Source organism: Tenrec ecaudatus, chromosome 7 (genome assembly GCF_050624435.1).
Source record: "Tenrec ecaudatus isolate mTenEca1 chromosome 7, mTenEca1.hap1, whole genome shotgun sequence".
Lineage (NCBI taxonomy): Eukaryota > Metazoa > Chordata > Mammalia > Afrosoricida > Tenrecidae > Tenrec > Tenrec ecaudatus.
In genome coordinates this window covers 32,508,618-32,528,532 of record NC_134536.1, presented here as the reverse complement: position 1 = coordinate 32,528,532, position 19,915 = coordinate 32,508,618, and the positions used below count along the sequence as shown (strand labels likewise).

The 19,915-nt window shown below is 47.0% G+C and overlaps 1 protein-coding gene across 1 annotated transcript in view; it reads right to left on the bottom strand.

Moving 5' to 3' along the window:
* MAP3K5 (mitogen-activated protein kinase kinase kinase 5) overlaps window positions 1–19,915 on the bottom strand; it is a 233,375-nt gene that overhangs the window by 40,863 nt on the left and 172,597 nt on the right. The window contains exons 16-21 of the mRNA XM_075554484.1: window positions 14,586–14,713; window positions 13,695–13,831; window positions 12,198–12,303; window positions 5,309–5,466; window positions 3,256–3,433; window positions 2,595–2,615 (exon numbers count right to left, since the gene is read on the bottom strand). Coding sequence (XP_075410599.1) covers window positions 2,595–2,615; window positions 3,256–3,433; window positions 5,309–5,466; window positions 12,198–12,303; window positions 13,695–13,831; window positions 14,586–14,713 — 728 coding nt within the window. The remainder of the gene's footprint in view (window positions 1–2,594; window positions 2,616–3,255; window positions 3,434–5,308; window positions 5,467–12,197; window positions 12,304–13,694; window positions 13,832–14,585; window positions 14,714–19,915) is intronic.

The following is a 19,915-nucleotide window of genomic DNA, read 5'->3' as shown; positions in this document are numbered from 1 at the left end:
CCCCTCCCCGCCTCCCAGCAAGTTCACGAAAGTCAAATGTTTGTGATGGGAATCCACTTCCTGCCAACCACGCCAAATCACGTGGAAGGGATAAACTCTTGGGGATTAAGCTTCTGGGCCCAGCTCCAGGCTCTTCCAGTACATTGATTCGGTTTCCAGACCAAGTCTATGAAGGAGGTTTTTTAGCAGCACCGACTGCCTGATAAAGCAAGGAACTTGCTGCGGGTCACACATACAGTGGCCCAGTTGTGATCAGAACCAACTTCTCAAAAGCTGCAAAGTCAGGGGGCATTTTGTGACACCCCCAAGACCTCACACTTTGAAAGTCTCAGGGCTGCCTTTCACTTTCTAGGCTAACTGTAGAGACGAAAGGGGTGAGGGTGGGGGTCCTCTTCTTCAGAGTTCTCCTCAGAACATCAGAAGGCACGCTGGAGAGGCTCCTTCAGGAAACCCCGACGCACAGTCCTCTACCCTGGGTTGCGGCCCTGCGTGGTGCAAAAATTCAATGTGCTCGGCTGCTAAGTGGGAGGTCTGACGTCGGAACCCACCCAGAAACATCTCTGAAAAAAGGCCTGACCACCTACTTCCCCCCAAATCAGCCACTGAAAACCCTCAGGTGCACTGAGCACGATGCTGGCAAACACGGGGTCACCACGAGCCACGAGCCCAAACTGACCTGACAGCAAGAGGCTACCTGGACCGTGGGCAGACATGCTCTAAGGTGGGTGGGGACAATTCTCTCATCCCCTAGGACCCCAGGTAAAATGCACAGTAAGCCTTTGCACTGTCCCCCACCCCCACACCACCCCATTTTCTTGGGAGCTCGACAGATATTTTAACAATCCATAATTCAATTAGATCAAGCCTGAGTGGACAATCACTGGCACCATCGTTTTCAGAACATTTTCTCTCTTCTTGCACTCTTTGGTATCAACTCCCCTCTATCCCCACCCTCCCCCACTGTATCCCCAAAGAACCCTTGCTATTATATTAAACATAACAAATAGCCTTTTGCACTCTTAAGGACTTGAAGCCCTTGCTGATGAAAACCCAGGGCTGCCGCCGTCAGCATGGATTGCAGCCCAAACCCTCATAACTAGACCGACAGACAGCATCATGATAAAAAGAGAAAAGACAGCAGCTGTCTAGGATTCCATCTTGCGAGGGTCCACAGCAAGGCTCATGGAAGCAACCGTCAAGAAACCAAACAGCATATTGGGCAACTCTTCCTCACAAGACACCTTGAAAGGGCCGAAGAGCAAGACGGCATTTTGAGAACTGCAGTGTACCTGCCCCAGGCCACGGTATTTTCAATGACCTAAGATGCATCTGAAAGTCGGCCGTGAACAAGGAAAGTTGCGGACGAAGGGGTGCATGTGAATTATTATGGTGCTGGGACGGATGGCGGAAAGTACCACGGACTGCCAGAAGGAAGAACACCTCAGTCTTGGAGGAAGGATAGCAAGAATGCGCCTTAGAGGTGAGGATCGCTAAGACTTCCGTTCCTATACTTTGGACACATTATCCGGAGAGGCCAGTCCCTAGAGAAGGACATGATGCTTGGCAAATTTGGAGTCATCAAAGAAGACCCTCAAAGGACGGACGGACACAGTGACCCCGACCATGAGCTCACACATAAGAACAGTTGTAAGGATGATACAGAAACAGGCAGTGTTTCGCTCTGTCATGCATTGAGTAGGAATAAAGTAAATGACATTTAACAACAGCAACACTATGAGCTGGAACCAATTTGGCAGTCCCTAACAACAATAACTATTTGATCAACAATTCATCCAACCCCACGAAATCTAAAATGGCGTTCCTTCCTTCATGACTCTCTACAATGCATTCGTTGACCTTGCTAGAGCAAAGTTACTGTCCTACTTAGGGTCCGCAGGGGCCAACATCAGAAAAAACAAAAATACAATCACTCCTGACCCAGCAAGAATAAGGATAGTATGCAACTCCAAGGATGACCGAGGAAACTGCCTGGGATTGAACTGATCTACAAGAAATCCATGGAATTGGCCAAATGGTTTCAGGAAAGAAAGAATAGACTTCCCTCCCATCTACCATTAAATCAAATCATAACACAAGGAAATCAAACAAACAAAAACACCCAGCTCCTGTCACATCGGCTTCGACTGCAGGCAGCCCTACACGCAGGACTGCTCCCCAGGGTTTTCAATAGCTGACTTCTTGGAAGTCGATCACCAGGACTTTCACCCGAGGTGTCTCTTGGTGGACTCGAACCGCCAACCTTCAGTTAGCAACTTAAGGTATTAAACATGTGCACCCCCACGGACCCACCCGACTGGCATTTACCCAAACCCCACCCCCCTGCCATCAAGCTGAGGAACAAATGTAGCAAGAGTGGAAACCAACTGTGCAGCAGCTGATTTTTCATGAAAAAGAAAAGGGCGGGGTTTCCCAAGGAATGCGCCCAGCCAGGCTGGCAGCTGCACACACCCTGGCTACCCATGAAGGCCCCTGCCCCACCCTGTGCCAGGGGGAAGCCGAGGTGGAGGCCGTTGGGTGGGAAATCTCGAGTTTATCCCAAGCGGCTCCATGGGAAGAGGCACAAACAAACTCACCGTTGGATCCGGCGGAGAGAGCTGTGGAGAGAAAAGCAAACAGGGGCGTAAGCACACGGCCGGGCTCTGTTGTTCAAGGGAGAAGTCAGCAGGAGACAAAAGCTGGAAACGGGATCAACGCGGTCCATCTGCTCACCCTCCTCCAATACAAACGCCCCTCGTGCCAAGCGCACATGGCCCACTCCTTTTTCTTTCCCTTTTGAAATGAGCCACGGAGATTATTCCGAAAGGACAGTTTACTTACACTGTTTTTTGTATTGCTGTTGTATTGATAACTGGCAACCTCAGGCCAATTATTCAGAAGGATATTCTGTAGGAGACAGCAGTGGTTTCTACTGCTTGGGATTCACAGTGTTGTCAGATGACTCTGTAGGCCCTCTCTAGGGACCTGTGGTGGTGGTTACACCTGAAACCCAACATCAGCAGAAGATGCTGATATATTTCACTGCCTAATCACCAGAGGATGGGAGACGATTCTGGGGCAGGTAAGAAAGGTGTCCTCATCTGTGAAACTGGCACCAGCTGCTCCTGATACTGGGACCCAATGTCTGAGGTCTACGGCAGTTCCCAGTGCCAACGATCCACATATCAAATGCACTCACTTCTGGAAGTACCATGTAGCCTAGAGGTTTAGAATTTAGCTTTCAGGGCAACCACGTACCTGAGAGCTTAGGTTGTGTTTTTTTCTTTTTGCTCGACACTTTCAAGAACTCATCAATCAGCAAGTCATTAGCACCGGCTCTCTTGTCTGGATCGGGTTCAAAACATTTCAGTATGAATGCCTTGGCCTCTGCGGACATGGACTCAGGAATCTCCGGGTGCACTTTAAACATTCCCACCTGGGACACAAATACAAATGAACGTGCGGTCTTGCGAGTGACCATGCAGGCAGGCGGGTTCCCATACTGTGGTCCTCTACCGCAGGAAGTCGCCCTCACACATTGTCTCTACCGAACATGACGTAGGATATAATTTCCAGGCGATGGAATGTCACAGAGGGCTTCTGTCACTTTACCAGGGACGCAGGCGGTAGAGGCAGGGCTTTACTCATTGGCCATCAAAAGCCAGGCATCGATTCATACCACGGAAAGCAGTCCCTGAGCAGCTCTTCTTGCTCTCACAGCTGGGTTCGCCTCCCCATTTCCCCTTTCAGACAGGAGAGCGCACTGCGTAGTAATAGATCGCATCGCAGCTTTAGGCCACATTAGCGCACCAAAATGATGGTTTTTCAAGGAGGCCACTGGGGTGTGCACAAGAATGGTGTGCCGGGGGCTAGGCCTTTTGCATAAATGAATCTCATCAAATCCTCCTCCCAAATCCAGGGGAAGACATATTCCCACAAAAATGTGGAACATCATTTCAAACTCTCATGGAATCCAGACTTTCTGGAGCCACACAGGCTGGAAACCCCCAAAACTATTGCCCCGAGATCCACTTTAAACTGTAAACCAAAATACCCCCTTAAATGTTCTTTATACCAAATAACAGGCTAGCTTAATCACTGAATTGCACATGAAGAAACTGTTGAAATGGCATGTGTTTTGCTGTGCATATTTTCAAGAACAATAACAATGTAGATCTTTTAAACAAGCATTCTTCATCTTACACTAACGAGGAAACTGAGGTTGAGAAGGGGTCAGGTTACATGGTTATGAGAAGCTACATTTGGGATTTAGACCTTAAGGTTGTTTGGTCCAAAGCTGGTACACTTTTCTCTATGATGTGATTTGTAAATACTTTCCCTGTCTGGATCTCCTACATTAACGGAAATATGTAAAAGTCCTTGAAATTAAATAAAGGTGTTTTCATAACAGAATTTCCTTTTCATTGCTGCCACTTACATTTTAATTTCTGATGATGATTGTGTGTATTTAGGGTTGAGAAATACTCCCAAATTAATATATGTATATGTATCACCGCCACTGAGCGATAGGACAGGGTAAAATTGCCGTGGCTCTTTACAGGAGACAAAGGCCCTCGTTCCCCCACAGAGTGGCTGGGGGTTTACAATTGCTGACCTTGCAGTTGGCAGGCCAACGCACCGCCCACCACACCGCCAGGGTTCCTATTAGGGTCTATGGTAATAGGTAATTATGTAGAACAATTCGATAGCCTTTCCTGTCTGCCAGGCACTGTTCCAGACACTGCTTTGGACGTGTTCTCATACAACCGTCATAAAACGCACCCTATGAGGTGCTCTTTGTACACTTATTCATAGAGAAACTGAGGAACAAGTAAGTTTGGGGAACTTGCCCAAAGTCATTCCATGGCTAGACCATGGTGGAGCCTGACTGCAAACCCTGCAACCATTGAAAAGGCAACGAACTGCTGTTTTAACTGCATCCACCTTATTTCTTATCCCTACTTTTCCAGCCTGTGGTTTCCCCTACTATATTTTTTGAGAGTAGCAGGCTCCCAATAAGGAAAATTATTCGACAGGGGCCCAGTGCCACAGGTCTGCATCCGGGGACAAGGCAGGTGAATACCTGCCTCTGTTTCCTGCAACCCCCTTCCAGACCCTACCACACCCAAAGCAAGGGCAAAGCGGAGGTCTGAGACAGAGGACATTGGAGGATCGTTTGTTATCCCTCTCCCAATTGCTGGCCGTATATTTTGCCTTGTTCCCATTGAGTTGGAATCAGCCGGACGGAACCCAGTAACAACATGATGAAGAGCTTCATACACGTGTTCTCAAGACATGCAAGAAGTGAGACCTTGAACATGGCTGCTTGCGGTTCTCCGAGCTCATAAAAGGGTGGTTTTCCTGTGGCCATTTCAATAATGGTGCAGCCCAAAGACCAGATGTCCGCTGCTTTTCCGTAGCCCCTTGGCCCCTTGTCAATGATTTCTGGTGCCATGTACTGGAGGGTACCTGGGAATAAGCCAACACATTTTCACTTTAAAGAGAGGAAGCAGACAGATAGCCCAGGGCAGTTGCTATTTAAGTTGTACTAAGTAGGAATTACAATGGATTACAAGTAAGAGGCCATATAAAAAAATGGGTCACCCCCCACCACACCGAGGGAAACACTAAGGGCGTGCCATAGAACAGCAAGGGGAGCAGAGCAAGGAAGTCCCCAGAGAATACCAAAAATAGACTTTGGGGCCAGGGCTTGACACCCCATCAGACTTGACCAGAAAACACTCCTAAAGGTCAATAGACCTTGAACTATTTACAGGCTTTTCTTTTTTTGTCATTGATTTGTTGTTTTGTTTTCTTTTGTTGCTTTGTTTTGCTCTGTCTTGTTTTTTGGTGCATATTATTATCTCTGCACTTCATCTAGGTAAAATAGGCAGGATAAACAATCTGGAGGAGAAAACAACAGGACCAAGGGATCCAGGGGGACATGGGAGAGAGGGAGGTGGGAGAAAGGAAGTGGTGTTAACAAACCAAGGGACAAGGGAACAACAAGTGATCCAAAATCGATGGTGAGGAGGGTGTAGGAGGCCTGGTAGAGCTTGAACAAGGGCAATGTAACCAAGATAAATTAATGAAACCCAAATGACGACTGAACATGATAGTGGGACAAGAGGAAAGTAAAAGGAAAGAGAAGAAAGAACTAGGAGGTAAAGGGCATTTATAGAGGTCTAAATACAAGCATGTACATATGTAAATATAGTTATATGTGACAATGGGGAAATAGATCTATGTGCATATATTTATAGGTTTAGTATTAAGGTAGCAAAGGGACATTGGGCCTCCACTCAAGTACTCCCCCAATGAAAGAACACTTTGTTCTAATAAACTGGCACTCTAAGATGCACACCTTCCCGACACGATTGCTGAAGAAAAAGTAGATGTGGTGAAGAAAGCAGAGGGTGCCCGGCTATCAAAAGAGATAGCATCTGGGGTCTTAAAGGCTTGAAGATAAACAAACGGCCATCTAGCTGAGAAGCAACAAAGCCCACATGGAAGAAGCACACTGGCCTGTGTGATCACAAGGCATCGATGGGATCAGGTATTAGACATCAAAGAACAAAAATTCCTATCATTGTGAAAGAGGGGGAGTGCGGAGTGCCAGTCAGGGTGCAGTATAGCAACGAGGAAACATACAACGTTCCTCTAGTTCTTTAGTGCTTCCCCCCTTCCCCACTATCATGGCACCAATTCTACCTTACAAATCTGGCTAGACCAGAGAATGTACACTAGTACAGATCAGAGCTGGAAACACAGGGAATCCAGGACAGATAAACCCCTCAGGACCAGTGGTGAGAGTGGCAATACCGGAGGGGTGGAAAGAAGGTGGTGTAAAAAGAGGGAACTGATTATAAGGATCTAGATATAATCCTCTCCCTGGGGGACGGACAACAGAAAAGTGGGTGAAGGGATACATCGGACAGCGTAAGACATGACAAAATAATAATTTGTAAAGTATCATGGGTTCGTGAGGGAATAGAGGCGGGAAGGGAGGGACAACGTGAGAAGCTGATACCAGGGGCTCAAGTAGAAAGAAAATGTTTTGAGAATGGTAACAAATGTACAAATGTGCTTGATACAATGGATGTATGTATGGATTGTGATAAGAGTTATATGAGCCCCCAATTAAATGATTTTAAAAGAAAAAAAAAGGGGCCACCAATGTCTAGCTAGACCAGCGGTTCTCAACCTTCCTAAAGCCTCCACCCTTTAATATAGTACCTCATGTGGTGGTGAGCCTCTGACCATAAAATTATTTTTGTTGCTACTTCATAACTGTCATTTTGCTACTGTTATCAATCGGGCAACTCTGTGAAAGGGTCTTTCCACCCCCAAGGGGGTCTCGACCCACAGGTTGAGAACTGCCGGTCTAGACAATCGAATGTGTGTATCTTTTGATTCATCAGATAATATTTTAAAGAGTTCTATGTGCAATGGGTTTTAATGATCTACAGAGCAAGGGCCAAAAAAATCCGGGTTAGCCACGGGATCATTCCTATCTGCTTCTCTTTCCTACACAAACACACGCACATAATGCTGTACATAGTGATTTACAGAGATGACCTGAAGATACAAAGCAATGGGAACATTAGCCTAAAAAGCCAAAATCAAACACACAACCCAAGTGAGAGCATGAACCCTAAAACGCCTACTGCATTCCAGGCCTTCAAAAACAAAACTTGAACTTTTTAATCTGGATTACATTGCCAGTACTGCTATCTGGGGAGGCAGGTTAGGTGAGCAGTCAGTGTTGACATTACATCTCATGCCCGTATTAGTTCCACACGTCCAGATTAAGCCTCCCCGCTGCCCCCCATGTTCTAGGCTGGCCTACAGGGTCCACTGTTGAAGGCTCTTAGATTCAGCAGCACAAAGAACAGGGAGAAATGGTAGTGACCGTTGTCCGGAGGCTTACATTGCGTAAGGAGCAGACAATAAGCCATAAACATCCAAAATAGGTAAGTGATGTAGTATGTTAGAAGATGACAAGCTTTATGCCACCCTCTCCACCCCATAAAAAGAGCAGGGTGAAGGGGGCCAGAGTGCCCCGGCCCGAGGAGGCTGCCCTGGGGAACAGTGTGGTCATGGGGGGGCCTCATGGAGCAGTTAGGACTTGAAGGCTGTGCACGAGTCTGCCGTGCAAGCAGCTGTGGGAAGTGTTCTTGGCAAGAGGAAAAGCAAATGCCACACTCTGGTAGTGGGGTCCTGATGCCATTATCTGCCTGGTCTCTGGTGTGGACCAATGGGGTAACAGTAGCACAGTATTGTCCTGGAGTAAGAGAGGAAATAGGAGCTGTGGTGGTGTAGTGGGTTATGCACTGGGCTGGTAACTGCAAGGTTAGAGGTTTGAAACCACCAGCCGCTCCACAGGAGAAAGATGAGGCTTTGTACTTCTGTAAAAAAGTCCTAGTCTCAGAAACCCACGGGGCCAGTTCTACCCTATCCTATAGGCCAGGGGTGTCAAACTGGCGGCCCATGGACTCCATGCGGCCCCCGAGGTAAGTTTTTGTGGCCCATGATGCTCTGAAATAAAATGAAAATAGAAAAAAAATTGTTATGAAGAAAATAGCACTTAGGGGAGACCGAGGCAATACCGTACACACAATTCCCTCATTACATTTTATTTCAGAGCATCGTGGGCCTCGGGGGCGCCTGTGGCCCACGGGCCACCAGTTTGACACCCCTGCTATAGGCAATGAGTTGGAACCAATTCGATGGCAGTGAGTTTGGGTTTTGAGTTTAATGGAGGAAATACAGGAAGGCCCATGTAAGTGCCTAGAGCAGGGTGAGCACCGGAGAAAACACTAGGAGATGTAGTCTGACAGGTGAAGAAGGACCACAGACCAGCTTGAGGCCTGAGCGGCCAGCCCACGGAGCTTAGCTCAAGCAGCTAGGGTTTGAGTCTCTCTGACTGCTATTCAGAGAGCAGACAGTAGGGGGCCACGTGGCTGCAGGGAGAAGAGGTAGAGGCTACTGAGGTTACAAAAGTAAGATGTAATTGTAGCTGCGGAGGGCGAGCACTGGCCCCGCTCTGGAGGCATTGCAGTCGGAGTCACCGGGCCTCCTCGATGGCTTGGCTTGGCCTGGAGGATGAAGAGTGAGAGGCGCCTTGGGGAACTCGGAGTTTGGAGCTGCCATCCAGAGAGATCAGGAACAGGTTTGGGGAGAAGGTAATAAATGCACGTGGCATGTTAAGTCTAGTTTGAACCCCAGCTCGATCACTACTTACTTGGCTTGTTTGAACCTAATTTTCTCATCATAAACTGGGTAATGAGACCTGCCACTTGACTCATGTTTGAATTTCTATGGAATGAATGTCTTATGTCCCGTGTGTAGCCAAGAGCCAAGGATACAGCAAGCACTCCATACAAGCTGGTTGCTGTTGCCTCCATCACCAAAATCACCAGGAGGTGAAACAGATGAACATCTTTGTGGAAGTTACATAATCTGGTGTGAATCTGAGAATTGGGCATGACCTCCTGAGAATTCTGGTATTTTCTCGAGGTGGGAGACAGAGTCTGTCTCTCTCGGCTCCCTCCCTTGGAGATTCTCTACTGATAAGACACAAGGCACTATTCTGATAGACCCCATGCCCTGGGAACTGGAGGAGCCATATGGAGACCCCGGAGAGGGCTGAGATGCTTCTGCCATCACTGGATCTATAAGACTTTGTACCCACTGGCCTGTGATTATCCTGCATTCGGTGTCATTGCATGTGTTTTTTGAGTCTGAAGAGGACTTTATAAACTGGTATTGGATATATGGGCTTGGACTGGACTGGGTTTGGATTCTTTCTTAATGTACAATTATCCTTTACATAAAACTCTCTCTTATATACATATGAGTTTCTATGGATTTGTTTCTCTAGTCTACCCAGACTAATACAACCTTTCAGCTCCGTTGACCAGTGTCGAGCAGGCCACAGAGCCTTCACTAGCTCTGACTCAGGGCTGTGTGCTATGCTCTGCAGGGCTGGTCACACACATCACCTTGAACTCCGGCCAGTGGCAAGAGTATGGGAGGACAGACCTTACTGCAACCCCTTTGAGGATTTCAAACCAAAAAACCCAACTCACTGCCATCAAGTTGATGCTGACTCACAGTGATCTCCGGTAGGACAGGGTAGAACTGCCCCTGAGAGGTTCAGAGCATCTAAGCCAGTGGTTCTCAACCTGTGGGTCGCGACCCCTGTGTGTGTGGGGTGTGTGTGTGTGTGTCGAATGACCCTTTCACAGGGGGTCGCCCGATTCATAACAGTAGCAAAATTAAATGATGAAGTAGCAACGAAAATAATTTTATGGTTGGAGTTACCACAACATGAGGAACTGAATTAAAGGGTCGCTGCATTAGGAAGGTTGAGAAGCTGTCTTCCTCCAGAGGGGTGGCTGGGGGATTTGAACTGCTGACCTTGCAGTTAGCAGCCCAACTCATAACCACCCTGCCACCAGGGCTCCTTCAGGATTGCAGTGATTAATATCCACATAAATGTGTTTAAAGTGGAGACTTGGCAGCGTCTAAAACCTCTCTTGCCAAATTGGCAGAATATGAGGAAGGAAATGTAAAGATGTTTAAAATTATTAATAGGCTGGTACTTAGTGTGCTCAAAAATATATTATTCATGTCTTTAATTCTGGGTCCTGAAATAGCCATTGCCATGGGGATGGGAGCTGGGCTGGAGGTACTGCCGACGGAATGTTCTGAAGAAGAACCTTAAGGCTGTCTCCCACCCAGGCTACCCAACAGACAATGGCGTGAGGAGAGAGCGATGAACTTGAAACACAAAGGCTGAAGCAGAGAGCAACGTGTAAATTAAAACCTCGAGTTCTGCCATTTATAAGATGTCCTTTTCTCTCAATTTCCTCATCTGCAAAACCACCTGCTTCAGAAGGCGTCTGGGTGGCATGTGGTTAAAGGTCCCTTGCAAACTGAAAAGTCAGTAGTTCAAACCTACCAGGGGCTCAGGGGAAGCAAATCTCTGGTGTTCTGTTCCCATCCCGTGCGCGTATGCCAGGCACTCAAGACTGGCTTGAAGACATGCAGCCGTGCCTACCTCGCAGGATTCATCAATGGCCTTCTGTGAGCCCCAACATGACTCATTGACTCTTCTTGCTAAATATTCCCTCTCAGAAAACCAAAACTAAGAACAGAAAAAACGTAAACCCAAAGGGCTTAAGTGGACAGCAAATGCTTTGAAAATGATGGGGCAAAGCATATACAGAAGTGGTTTATGATGTATGTATGGATTGTGATAAGAGTTGTATGAGTCCTTAATAAAATGTTTTAAAAAGATGCAAACCCACTGCACAATCAAATCAGTGCTGACTCACAGAAATCCTACGGCCGGGGGAGAGGTTGTCAACCTTCATGGGAACAGAAAGCCTCATCTTTCTCCTGTGGAGCCACAACCACCAACCTTCTGGGGAGCAGCCCACACAGAACCCACTAGGCCGTCAGGGCACCTTCTAACCAGCGGGAGAAGACCGATGTGAGAATCAGCCCCAAGAAGGGGTCAGACTCGTGGTGACGTCCCAGCTGTGCCCCAGGTCACTGCTGAGTGCTTCCTCTGGGCCCTGAGACCATTTTAGAGAGCTCCTCCATCCGCCCCCCCCCACCCCCAGCCTTGCACTGGGGAGCGAGCTTTGGCGGCCACCTGGCCTGACTTCTCAGGGAAACGCTTTCTCCCCAGCCCACTCCTGAGCTGCTGAGTCACTTCCTCTTTTCTGAATTGAAATCCAACCAGACTTATTTATGTGGTGGAGTAGGGGCGTCAGCCACAGGGAGTAAACAAGACTGGGAACAAGGGAACTCGGTCCAAATGGGAAGTGATTAAGGTCTGAATCACAGAGGGCTTAAACGACGGAAATGTTCAATTAAAAAAAAATTTTTTTCTAAACCTTACCAGGATTACAGTGGTTAGAGAATCAAGAGCAAAGTAAAGTCATGAGAGGAAAACCAAGTGATCAACCCAGAGTTTTAAAAAAAACAACTTTGGTGGCATTGAGGAAAGAAAAGGGCGAGATTGAATTCCGTGTCAGGTTTTCCAGCAAGCGCCAGAAGGCCCCGTGGTTTGTGAAGCTGCTGACTTAGACTACCTGCTTCCTTCACACCTGCCACACCTGGCGCTCCAACTTGGCATCGAGTTGCTTTCCTTACAAAGGCCCGGCCTCACGATTGCGAACACGTACCAGTGAAAGTCTCAGTACATGGGTTTATGCCAGCCAGCCTCTTGGATGTTCCGAAGTCGGAGATCTTGAGGACACCACTGTAGGTGTTAATCAGCACATTGTCACCCTAGAGAACAGAAGACTTTAATCAAAACCTGCTCTTTCTGGACAGTGGCTGGCTCGAGGCCACTGTGACAAGGCGTCCGCTGCGTGCACACGGGCCTGGATTCTGTGCTCTTCATTAAGAGCTTATCTCACGGCTGCTCCCCACCTGCTACTCCCATAACAAGATCAAAAAGGGTTCCCAGTTCCTTAGAACTTGCTGCAGTTCCAGGACCAATAATGGGAATAGCTGGAGGGGAAGGGGAAGGTGGGGGGAGGAAGGGAGAACTGATCACAATGATCTACATATAATAACCCCCTCCCAGGGGGACGGGCAACAGAAAAGTGGGTGAAGGGAGACATCGGTCAGTATAAGACATGGAGAACATAATAATAAATTACCAAGCGTTCAGGGGGGAGGGTGGGGGAGAGAGAAAAATGAGCTGATCCCAAGGGCTCGAGTAGAAAGAAAATGTTTTGAGAATGATGGTGGCAGCGAAGGCACACATGTGCTCGACACCATGGATGGATGCACGAGAAGAGCTGCATGAGCCCCCAACAAAGTGATTACCTAAAAGGACTTGCTGCAGCCCACACAGTCTGGGTTTCAGTAAGGTCTATGATATGTTCAACTATGACATTCACAACTCGCCAGTCATTTTCTATTTTGTTTTAGTTATTGTCCTGGGACACTGGGGAAATAGAGTTACACTTCAAACCCGCAGCTGTGGATTCTGCCACCCAGCCAGCCTGTGGGACAGAGAAGACCTGCTGCACAGGCCTCCCAGAGTCGTCCACCTGCATGCCAGCCAATTGCCATGTCTTTCCCTCATGGAGCAGCTGGTGGGTTCGAACCAGTGACCTTCTGTTCGGTGGCAGAGCACTTCACCACTGCGCCACCAGGGCGCCTTTCAATAGTAACATACTTCGTCAAAAATTCATCAGCTCTGAACCTTCTTTGAAAACAGTAGCTAGGAAGCCATCTGGATTTATTTCCATGCACAAGTATGTGAGACCTCTGAGCACAGAGGATTTTCCCTTCTTCCTTTTAACCATGCATCTAGTGAGGGGACACGTGCTTTCTGGGGAGCAGCACTGGGCAAGGGCAGAAAGAGGAGCCGGCCTGTAGGCGCCTCAGGCGCAGGGACTGAGTCCTGTTTACCTTTGTGCCATTGCACTCCCGCCCCACGGAGCCCCACCCCACAATGGCAGCTCCAGCTGGGCGGGACATGCCCAGGAGTCAGCCCGGTGGGTAGAACAGACGACATGGACAGAAAGCCCTAATGCTGCAGAGTTAGTGAACAGCTCTCCTTGCTGCCCTGGCAAAGGCTGATTTATTTGCCATCCCACCTGAGTACTCCAAACACAATACAATTCTTGCAAATAAGAATGGAAATGAAGTCTAGTGCATCCTACCTTTATGTCGCGGTGAACTATCTGATTGTCATGGAGGTATTTTAACCCTTCAAGTATTTGCTTTGTATAAAAGCCAATGGTTTGCTCGTTGTCTTTCAATGGGCCCCATTTGGAACGGAGGAGAGCAGAAAGACTCCCTGGAGAGTGGGAAGAAGCGGTGGATAAAATCGGTAAGCTACAGGAAAATGAGTTCTTCAAAGCACACAGGGGCTACAACAATGGGTTCAAACACAGCCCCCATTGGGAGGCTGTTTCAGCATTTGGTTCTGGTCTACAGAGGCCCACAGTACTCTGGAACTTAATGACAGTGGTACAACACTGACTTGTGCTGATATACACTGGGCACTCACAGATGCCCAGGCATGGTACTGGATACTTGGGGCTGGAACCTAAGAAGAAAATGTCGCTGGTCCCAAGGAGGCCATCATCAAATACTAAAATCTACTCAATGCTATCAAGTTGACTCTAGAGGGCAGAATAGATTCACCCCTGTGGATTTCCAAAACTAACTCCTTATGGGAGTAGAAAGCCTCATCTTTCTCCCCAGGAGCAGCTGGTGGATTAGAACTGCTGAGCTTTTGGCTTGCAGCCCAACATGTAATCCACTACACCTCCAGGGCTCCTTCACTAGCAGATAGAGCAGAAGTAAAAATGGACTTTATTATTTCCATGAATCCAAGCTACAATCATTGGTATGAAATTAATTCTAACATGTACTGTTTCCTACTAAATACCGAAGTAATGTCATATGTCTAATTTTCTCTTCAACTCAGACAATTAAAAGCTTGTGACCCAGGAAATCCCAATTTCTCTGCACGTCAAGGCCCCAGCAATTTATGTTTATATTAATGAAATTTATATTTTTGTTAAAGGAAGAAAAATAGCTCTTACCTCCAGGGACCTGCTCCATGAAGATTTTAATGAAGCCATTCTCACTGAAGGAGCCCAGATACTGGACGATGTTTTTGTGTTTCAGATGCTTGTGCAGGGCAATCTCTTCGTGGAGTGGCTGGGAGTATCTAGAAGACATGCAGATATCAGACACTAGCTAGCTATCAGTGTAGCCAGACCAGATCAGCCTATAAATTGACACAGCCGCATGTGAAACGTTAGCTAAGGGAGATGCCAACGTGTACGTCAAAACGTGAGCACGGAGGAGGAGCGCTGATGCTGAGGCGACAGTGGGATCTGAGGCGCTAGGGGCCAGGCGCGGTCTCAAGCCTTTTGTTGTACATATTACCTCATTTCTCACAGAAAGCCCCTGAGCAAGGTTCTCTTAGGATGCTTACTTGACAGATGAGCGAGTTGATTCCTAGAAAGGAGGACTAGACCTGCCCCAAATCACAAACCTCTGAAGTCACAGAGCTAATATGTAAACACAGGAGAAGGGAATTCATCACCCAGCTTACTGTCACATGAACAAGGCTTTATATCCATTAATGTAACATTACTGTTCCTGGGAGACCGTGGCACAGAAAGATAAAAACCGCAAATTGTTCCAATGTGCATTTCAGAACTTCTGGAAGGGCCCAGCCACTCTTGAATAAAAAATATGAAATAAAACCATTTATAAGCCACGTTTCTCAGTGGCCCTTGCCTCCAAATCTTCCCCTGCTTGTGTCCATCTTTCTAGCTGTCATGCAAGGCTTTCCTCGAAGCCTGACTAAGCCCCTGCTTCCAAAGACCAGTTTTAAACCAGATTTCACGGCCATCTGTATGGTGATGTCGCTGTATTAAGTTAAATCACAGAAATACTTTTATATCTGTGGAACACACCAAACACTTTGGATGATTACTTGAAGTAAAGCAAAGCTTGTACTCCTAACATTCAGGAACTGAATATAGCGTTAATATACTTTTTCTGTAAGAATCAGGAGGGGGTACCCCCCAAACCCGGGATTGTGCTAAGTGGAGCAGAGCTTTCGAAGTATTGCTTCTCTGCCCAGTGGCATCGCCTGGGAAGGTCCTGTCTTGTCACGCTGAGTTTTTTCGTGACAGCAGTTCGGCTAGAAACTTATTTTTTACGATAGCTGATTTAAGAGAAGAGCGTGTGGCTGTGAAATTTTATTTCCTGCTTGGGAAAAATGCCGCAGAAACGGTTGTGATGTTGACACAGCTTCCAAAGACAGCGCTGTGGGAAAAACAAAAGTGTTCGAGTGTTTTCCTCATTTCAAACAAGGTAAAATGTCAAAAACCTTGTCTGGATGTCTGTCACCTGCCTGAACCGATGAAAAGGTTGACTGTAGTGCGTTTGGAGTCCGTCACACCAGGTCAGACTGTGAATCAGGCTTTCTATTTAGAGGTTCTGAAAAGATTGCGTAACAGCAGCCTCCTCAAACCACAGCCTGTGGGTGGCCGAGGACGTTTATCGGGCCCACCGGGTGTTTTTGCCCCATTTGTTTTTTACTTCAAAATAAGATGTGCAGTGTGCATAGGAATTTGTTCATAGTTAAAAAAAATTTTTTTTAAAGCTATAGTCTGGCCCTCCAACAGTTCTGAGGGACAGTGAACTGGCCCCCTGCTTAAAAAGCTTGAGGACCCCTGCATAACAGTGTGTGGCCAAAAAAGGCCTGATTTGTAGCAGACAGGTGTTTCCACCACAGCAATGCACCTGCTCACGGAGCCATCTCAGTGCACCAGTTTTGGCTAAAAATTGCATGCCTCTCTTGCTCCAGGCTCCTGACTCACCTGACCTTGCTCCTAGCGAATTCTTTTTGTTTCTGCAAATGGGGACATGAAAGGACAGTGGTTTGGCAAGGAAGAAAAAAAACCCAAAAAAACGAGGGAGTAGGTGCTGTCTGCCATCCAAACAGATGAGCTGGAAAAATGTTTCCAAGGATGGAATCACAGATATGACAAATGTATTAAGCATAATGGAGAATACTTTGAAAGTGTTAAAGTTGTTTTGTAAAAAAATTTAATATATAGCTTTGTGGGGGTGGAATCCATTTGAGGGGGTATCCCCTCGTACATGGTAGGGTGTCAGCCAGGGAAAACAAAGACCCCCAAGGCACACATAAACTTTATTATTATTGTTGTTGTTGTTGTAGAATGGATGGTACACCGTGAAAGGCACCGACTGACATTCCAGTGTTAACTAAAAGCCCGGTGCCTGGCTGCAGTCTTACAGATAGGAAACGCCCAGGTCCCACAAGGGCAAACCCATATAAGCAGAGGATGTTTTGGAATGCCACAGTCTCCCTAGTGCTATTGGGTTTTATTCACTGTTGCTTAGTGGAAGCTGTAAGGTAACGCGTGAAGCTCTGGTGACGTAGCAGGTTACAAATGGATAACTGCAAGGTGAGCAGTTCAAACTCACCAGTTGCTCGGAGGGAGAACGATGAAGCTTTCTGCTCCCATCAAGATTACAGAAAGTGCCGGAACTGGCTTTAAAGCAGAGAGCTTGGTTCGGTGGTTTTGATAAGGTAAAGCATGAGAAAGTTACAAAAATCCAAATTATGAGCTCGTTCCATAATCTGGTGTCAATTTGGGACTTGAGAGGATTAAGAGTGAAGGGGTGGAGTCTAGTCTGTCGATCGGGTCATAGCTAATGAGGCCTCTGTGTGGGCATGGCCTTCTACTGACGATTCTGGGAACCCTGTTTTTCCTCCTTGGAGGCAGGGGACATGGTCTCTCTCTGCTCACTCCCTTGGAGACTCTACTGACAAGACCCACTCCCTGAGAGATGCTTCAATGACAAGACACATGGCACTACATGGATAGACCCTGTGCCCTGGGAACTGGAGGAGCCATGTGGAGACCCCTGCCAGCACTGAGATGCTTCTACTGCCACTGGATCCACAAGACTTTGCACCCACTGACCTGTGATCTTCATGCATTTGGCATCACTGCATGTGTTTCGTGAGTCTGAAGAGGACTTTGTAGATTGGTATTGGGCATATGGGCTAATATTGGACTTAGGACTTGATCTGGCCAGGGCTGGGATGTTTTCTCAATATTTACTATTCTTGTATATAAGCCTCTTTCTTATACACATATGAGTGTCTACGGGTTTGTTTCTCTAGACTACCCGGACTAACACTGTACAAACTTTGTTTAAATCGGAACTCCTACAGATACGTGACATTCCACAGTTCAGTCACATCCAGCAGTCTCGTACACTTGCTGCCAGTTTCAAAACATCCTCCTCCTTCTTGACCTCCTTGATATCCGCTCTCCTGCGTACACGAAGTTTTAAAGTCTGTGAATTCTTACACCAAGAACAGCCTATGAAAAAAGGGCTGTATTTTAGATCTCATTCTTTTAATTTCCTTTAGAATCGCTCCTGGAATTTTGAAGAGCCGGTACTGCGCGGCGAGGTGCAGCGACGCCCTCTGGGTAACTGCTCGAAGGAGACACCACGTCAAACACACTGCTAACAGGAGAAGGTGAAGCAGTGCTCTCAGCAATGGGGACACTGACATGCGGTTTATCACATTTTGGGGCTACTAGGCCATGGCTACTTTTCATTTGTAGAATAGAAATTAGTGGCAAGGATTGTGCCTCTCCTACAGATTGAGATCCAGATGGTCCATGCTAACTCTGAGAAGCATGAACCAAAGGATGTCACCTCTGGAGCCTCTTGACAATCAAATGGTCATGCTTCTACTTAAGATTCCTGAGACGCAAACGCCTGCCTCCTGCCCACTCCCTCTGCGTTATTTAATTCAAGGACCATTCCAAATGACACCACCAGCCAGGATCCAGGGAGAAGGACTTTCTACTCCCGCCAAGTTATAGTCTCAGAAACAGAGAGGGCCGGATCCAGCCTGTGCTAAAGGGTCACTACGAGTCAGCATGGATGGCACGGAGTTTTGGAGTTGAGCCAGGACTCAACCTAGTTACCTGGAAGAACGCTTCTGCCTAATCATTGGGAACACCTGTCTCACTCAGTTTAAGAGCCAAGCACTAAAACATCATGACATGACCACCTATTTGGTCAATCACTTTTGCTTGTCATCATTCAGGTCTCAAATTAAATGTCACGGAGGCCTTCTCGGACTACCCCCACGCTGAAGAAGGCATCCCTTCTGAAATCAGGTGACGTGGTGGCACAGTAGACTAGCATCGGGCTCTTGCTAACAGTGAGGCAAAAGTTCAATCCTGCTAGCTGCTCTAGGGGAGAAAGATGAGGCTACTGCCATAAGGACTTCCAGTCTCGGGAACCCCGAGGAACAGGTCTACTCTGTCCCATACGTTCACCAGGGGTCAGAATTGATTTAAAGACAATGGGTCTCATGATATTAGTACCCCAGTTCCCAGCCAGTTTTCTGCCTCTCCACCTTTAGTGTGTGACTTTCAAAGTTAGCTTCCAGTCTCCTAATCTCCATTCCAGATGGTAAAGATAAAAAGAAAATAATCCTCCCCAGAAATGGCCACTGGCCCAAAGTGGCCACCGCTACCTGTAGGTAGACTAGGACTCTCCTCAGCAGATCTTATGGATTGATGTCAGCCAGCCTCATTGACATCTTTGGAGAGTTTCACAGTAGCACTAAACATATTGATAAGCTGTCCTCCCTAGAGAATCAGGGGTAATCAGGCAAGCATGTTATCTTTTTTCCAATAGTGTTGTTGGCTAACAAATTTAAAGGGTGTTTTTTTTTTGTGGGGGGCATATCTTACACAATCTGATATATCCATTTACACACAATTCTGTTGTTCGGTCCCACTGAGTAGAGTATACAGTTTTTTTAAATGAAAAGTGTTTATTGTAAAGTAGGTGGTGGCTTACATTTCAGATCATCAGCAGTTTTAACAATGACTCAAACTCCCCAATAGTTGATCCCTCACAATTTTAGTGGCTTTAAAATCTACAATGTATTTACTACTTGAGGACCTACGGGAATATTTTTTTAAAATGTTAACCATAACTAGTTTATATATACATCACTCTAGACACATTATAGATAATGTCTATCACTGTTTCATAAGAATGCCTTTTTAAGCAAGTACATAAGCAAATGTGGTGAAGAAAGCTGATGGTGCCCAGCTATCAAAACATATAGCGTCTGGGGTCTGAAAGGCTTGAAGGTAAACAAGCGGCCATCTAACTCAGAAGCAACAAAGTCCACATGGAAGAAGCACACCAGTCTGTGCAATCATGAGGTGTCAATAGGATCAGGTATCATCAGAACAGAAAATCCTATCATTGTGAACGAGGTAGCTGTGGAGTGGGGACCCAAAGCCCATCTTTAGGTAATTGGACATCCCCTTACGGAAGG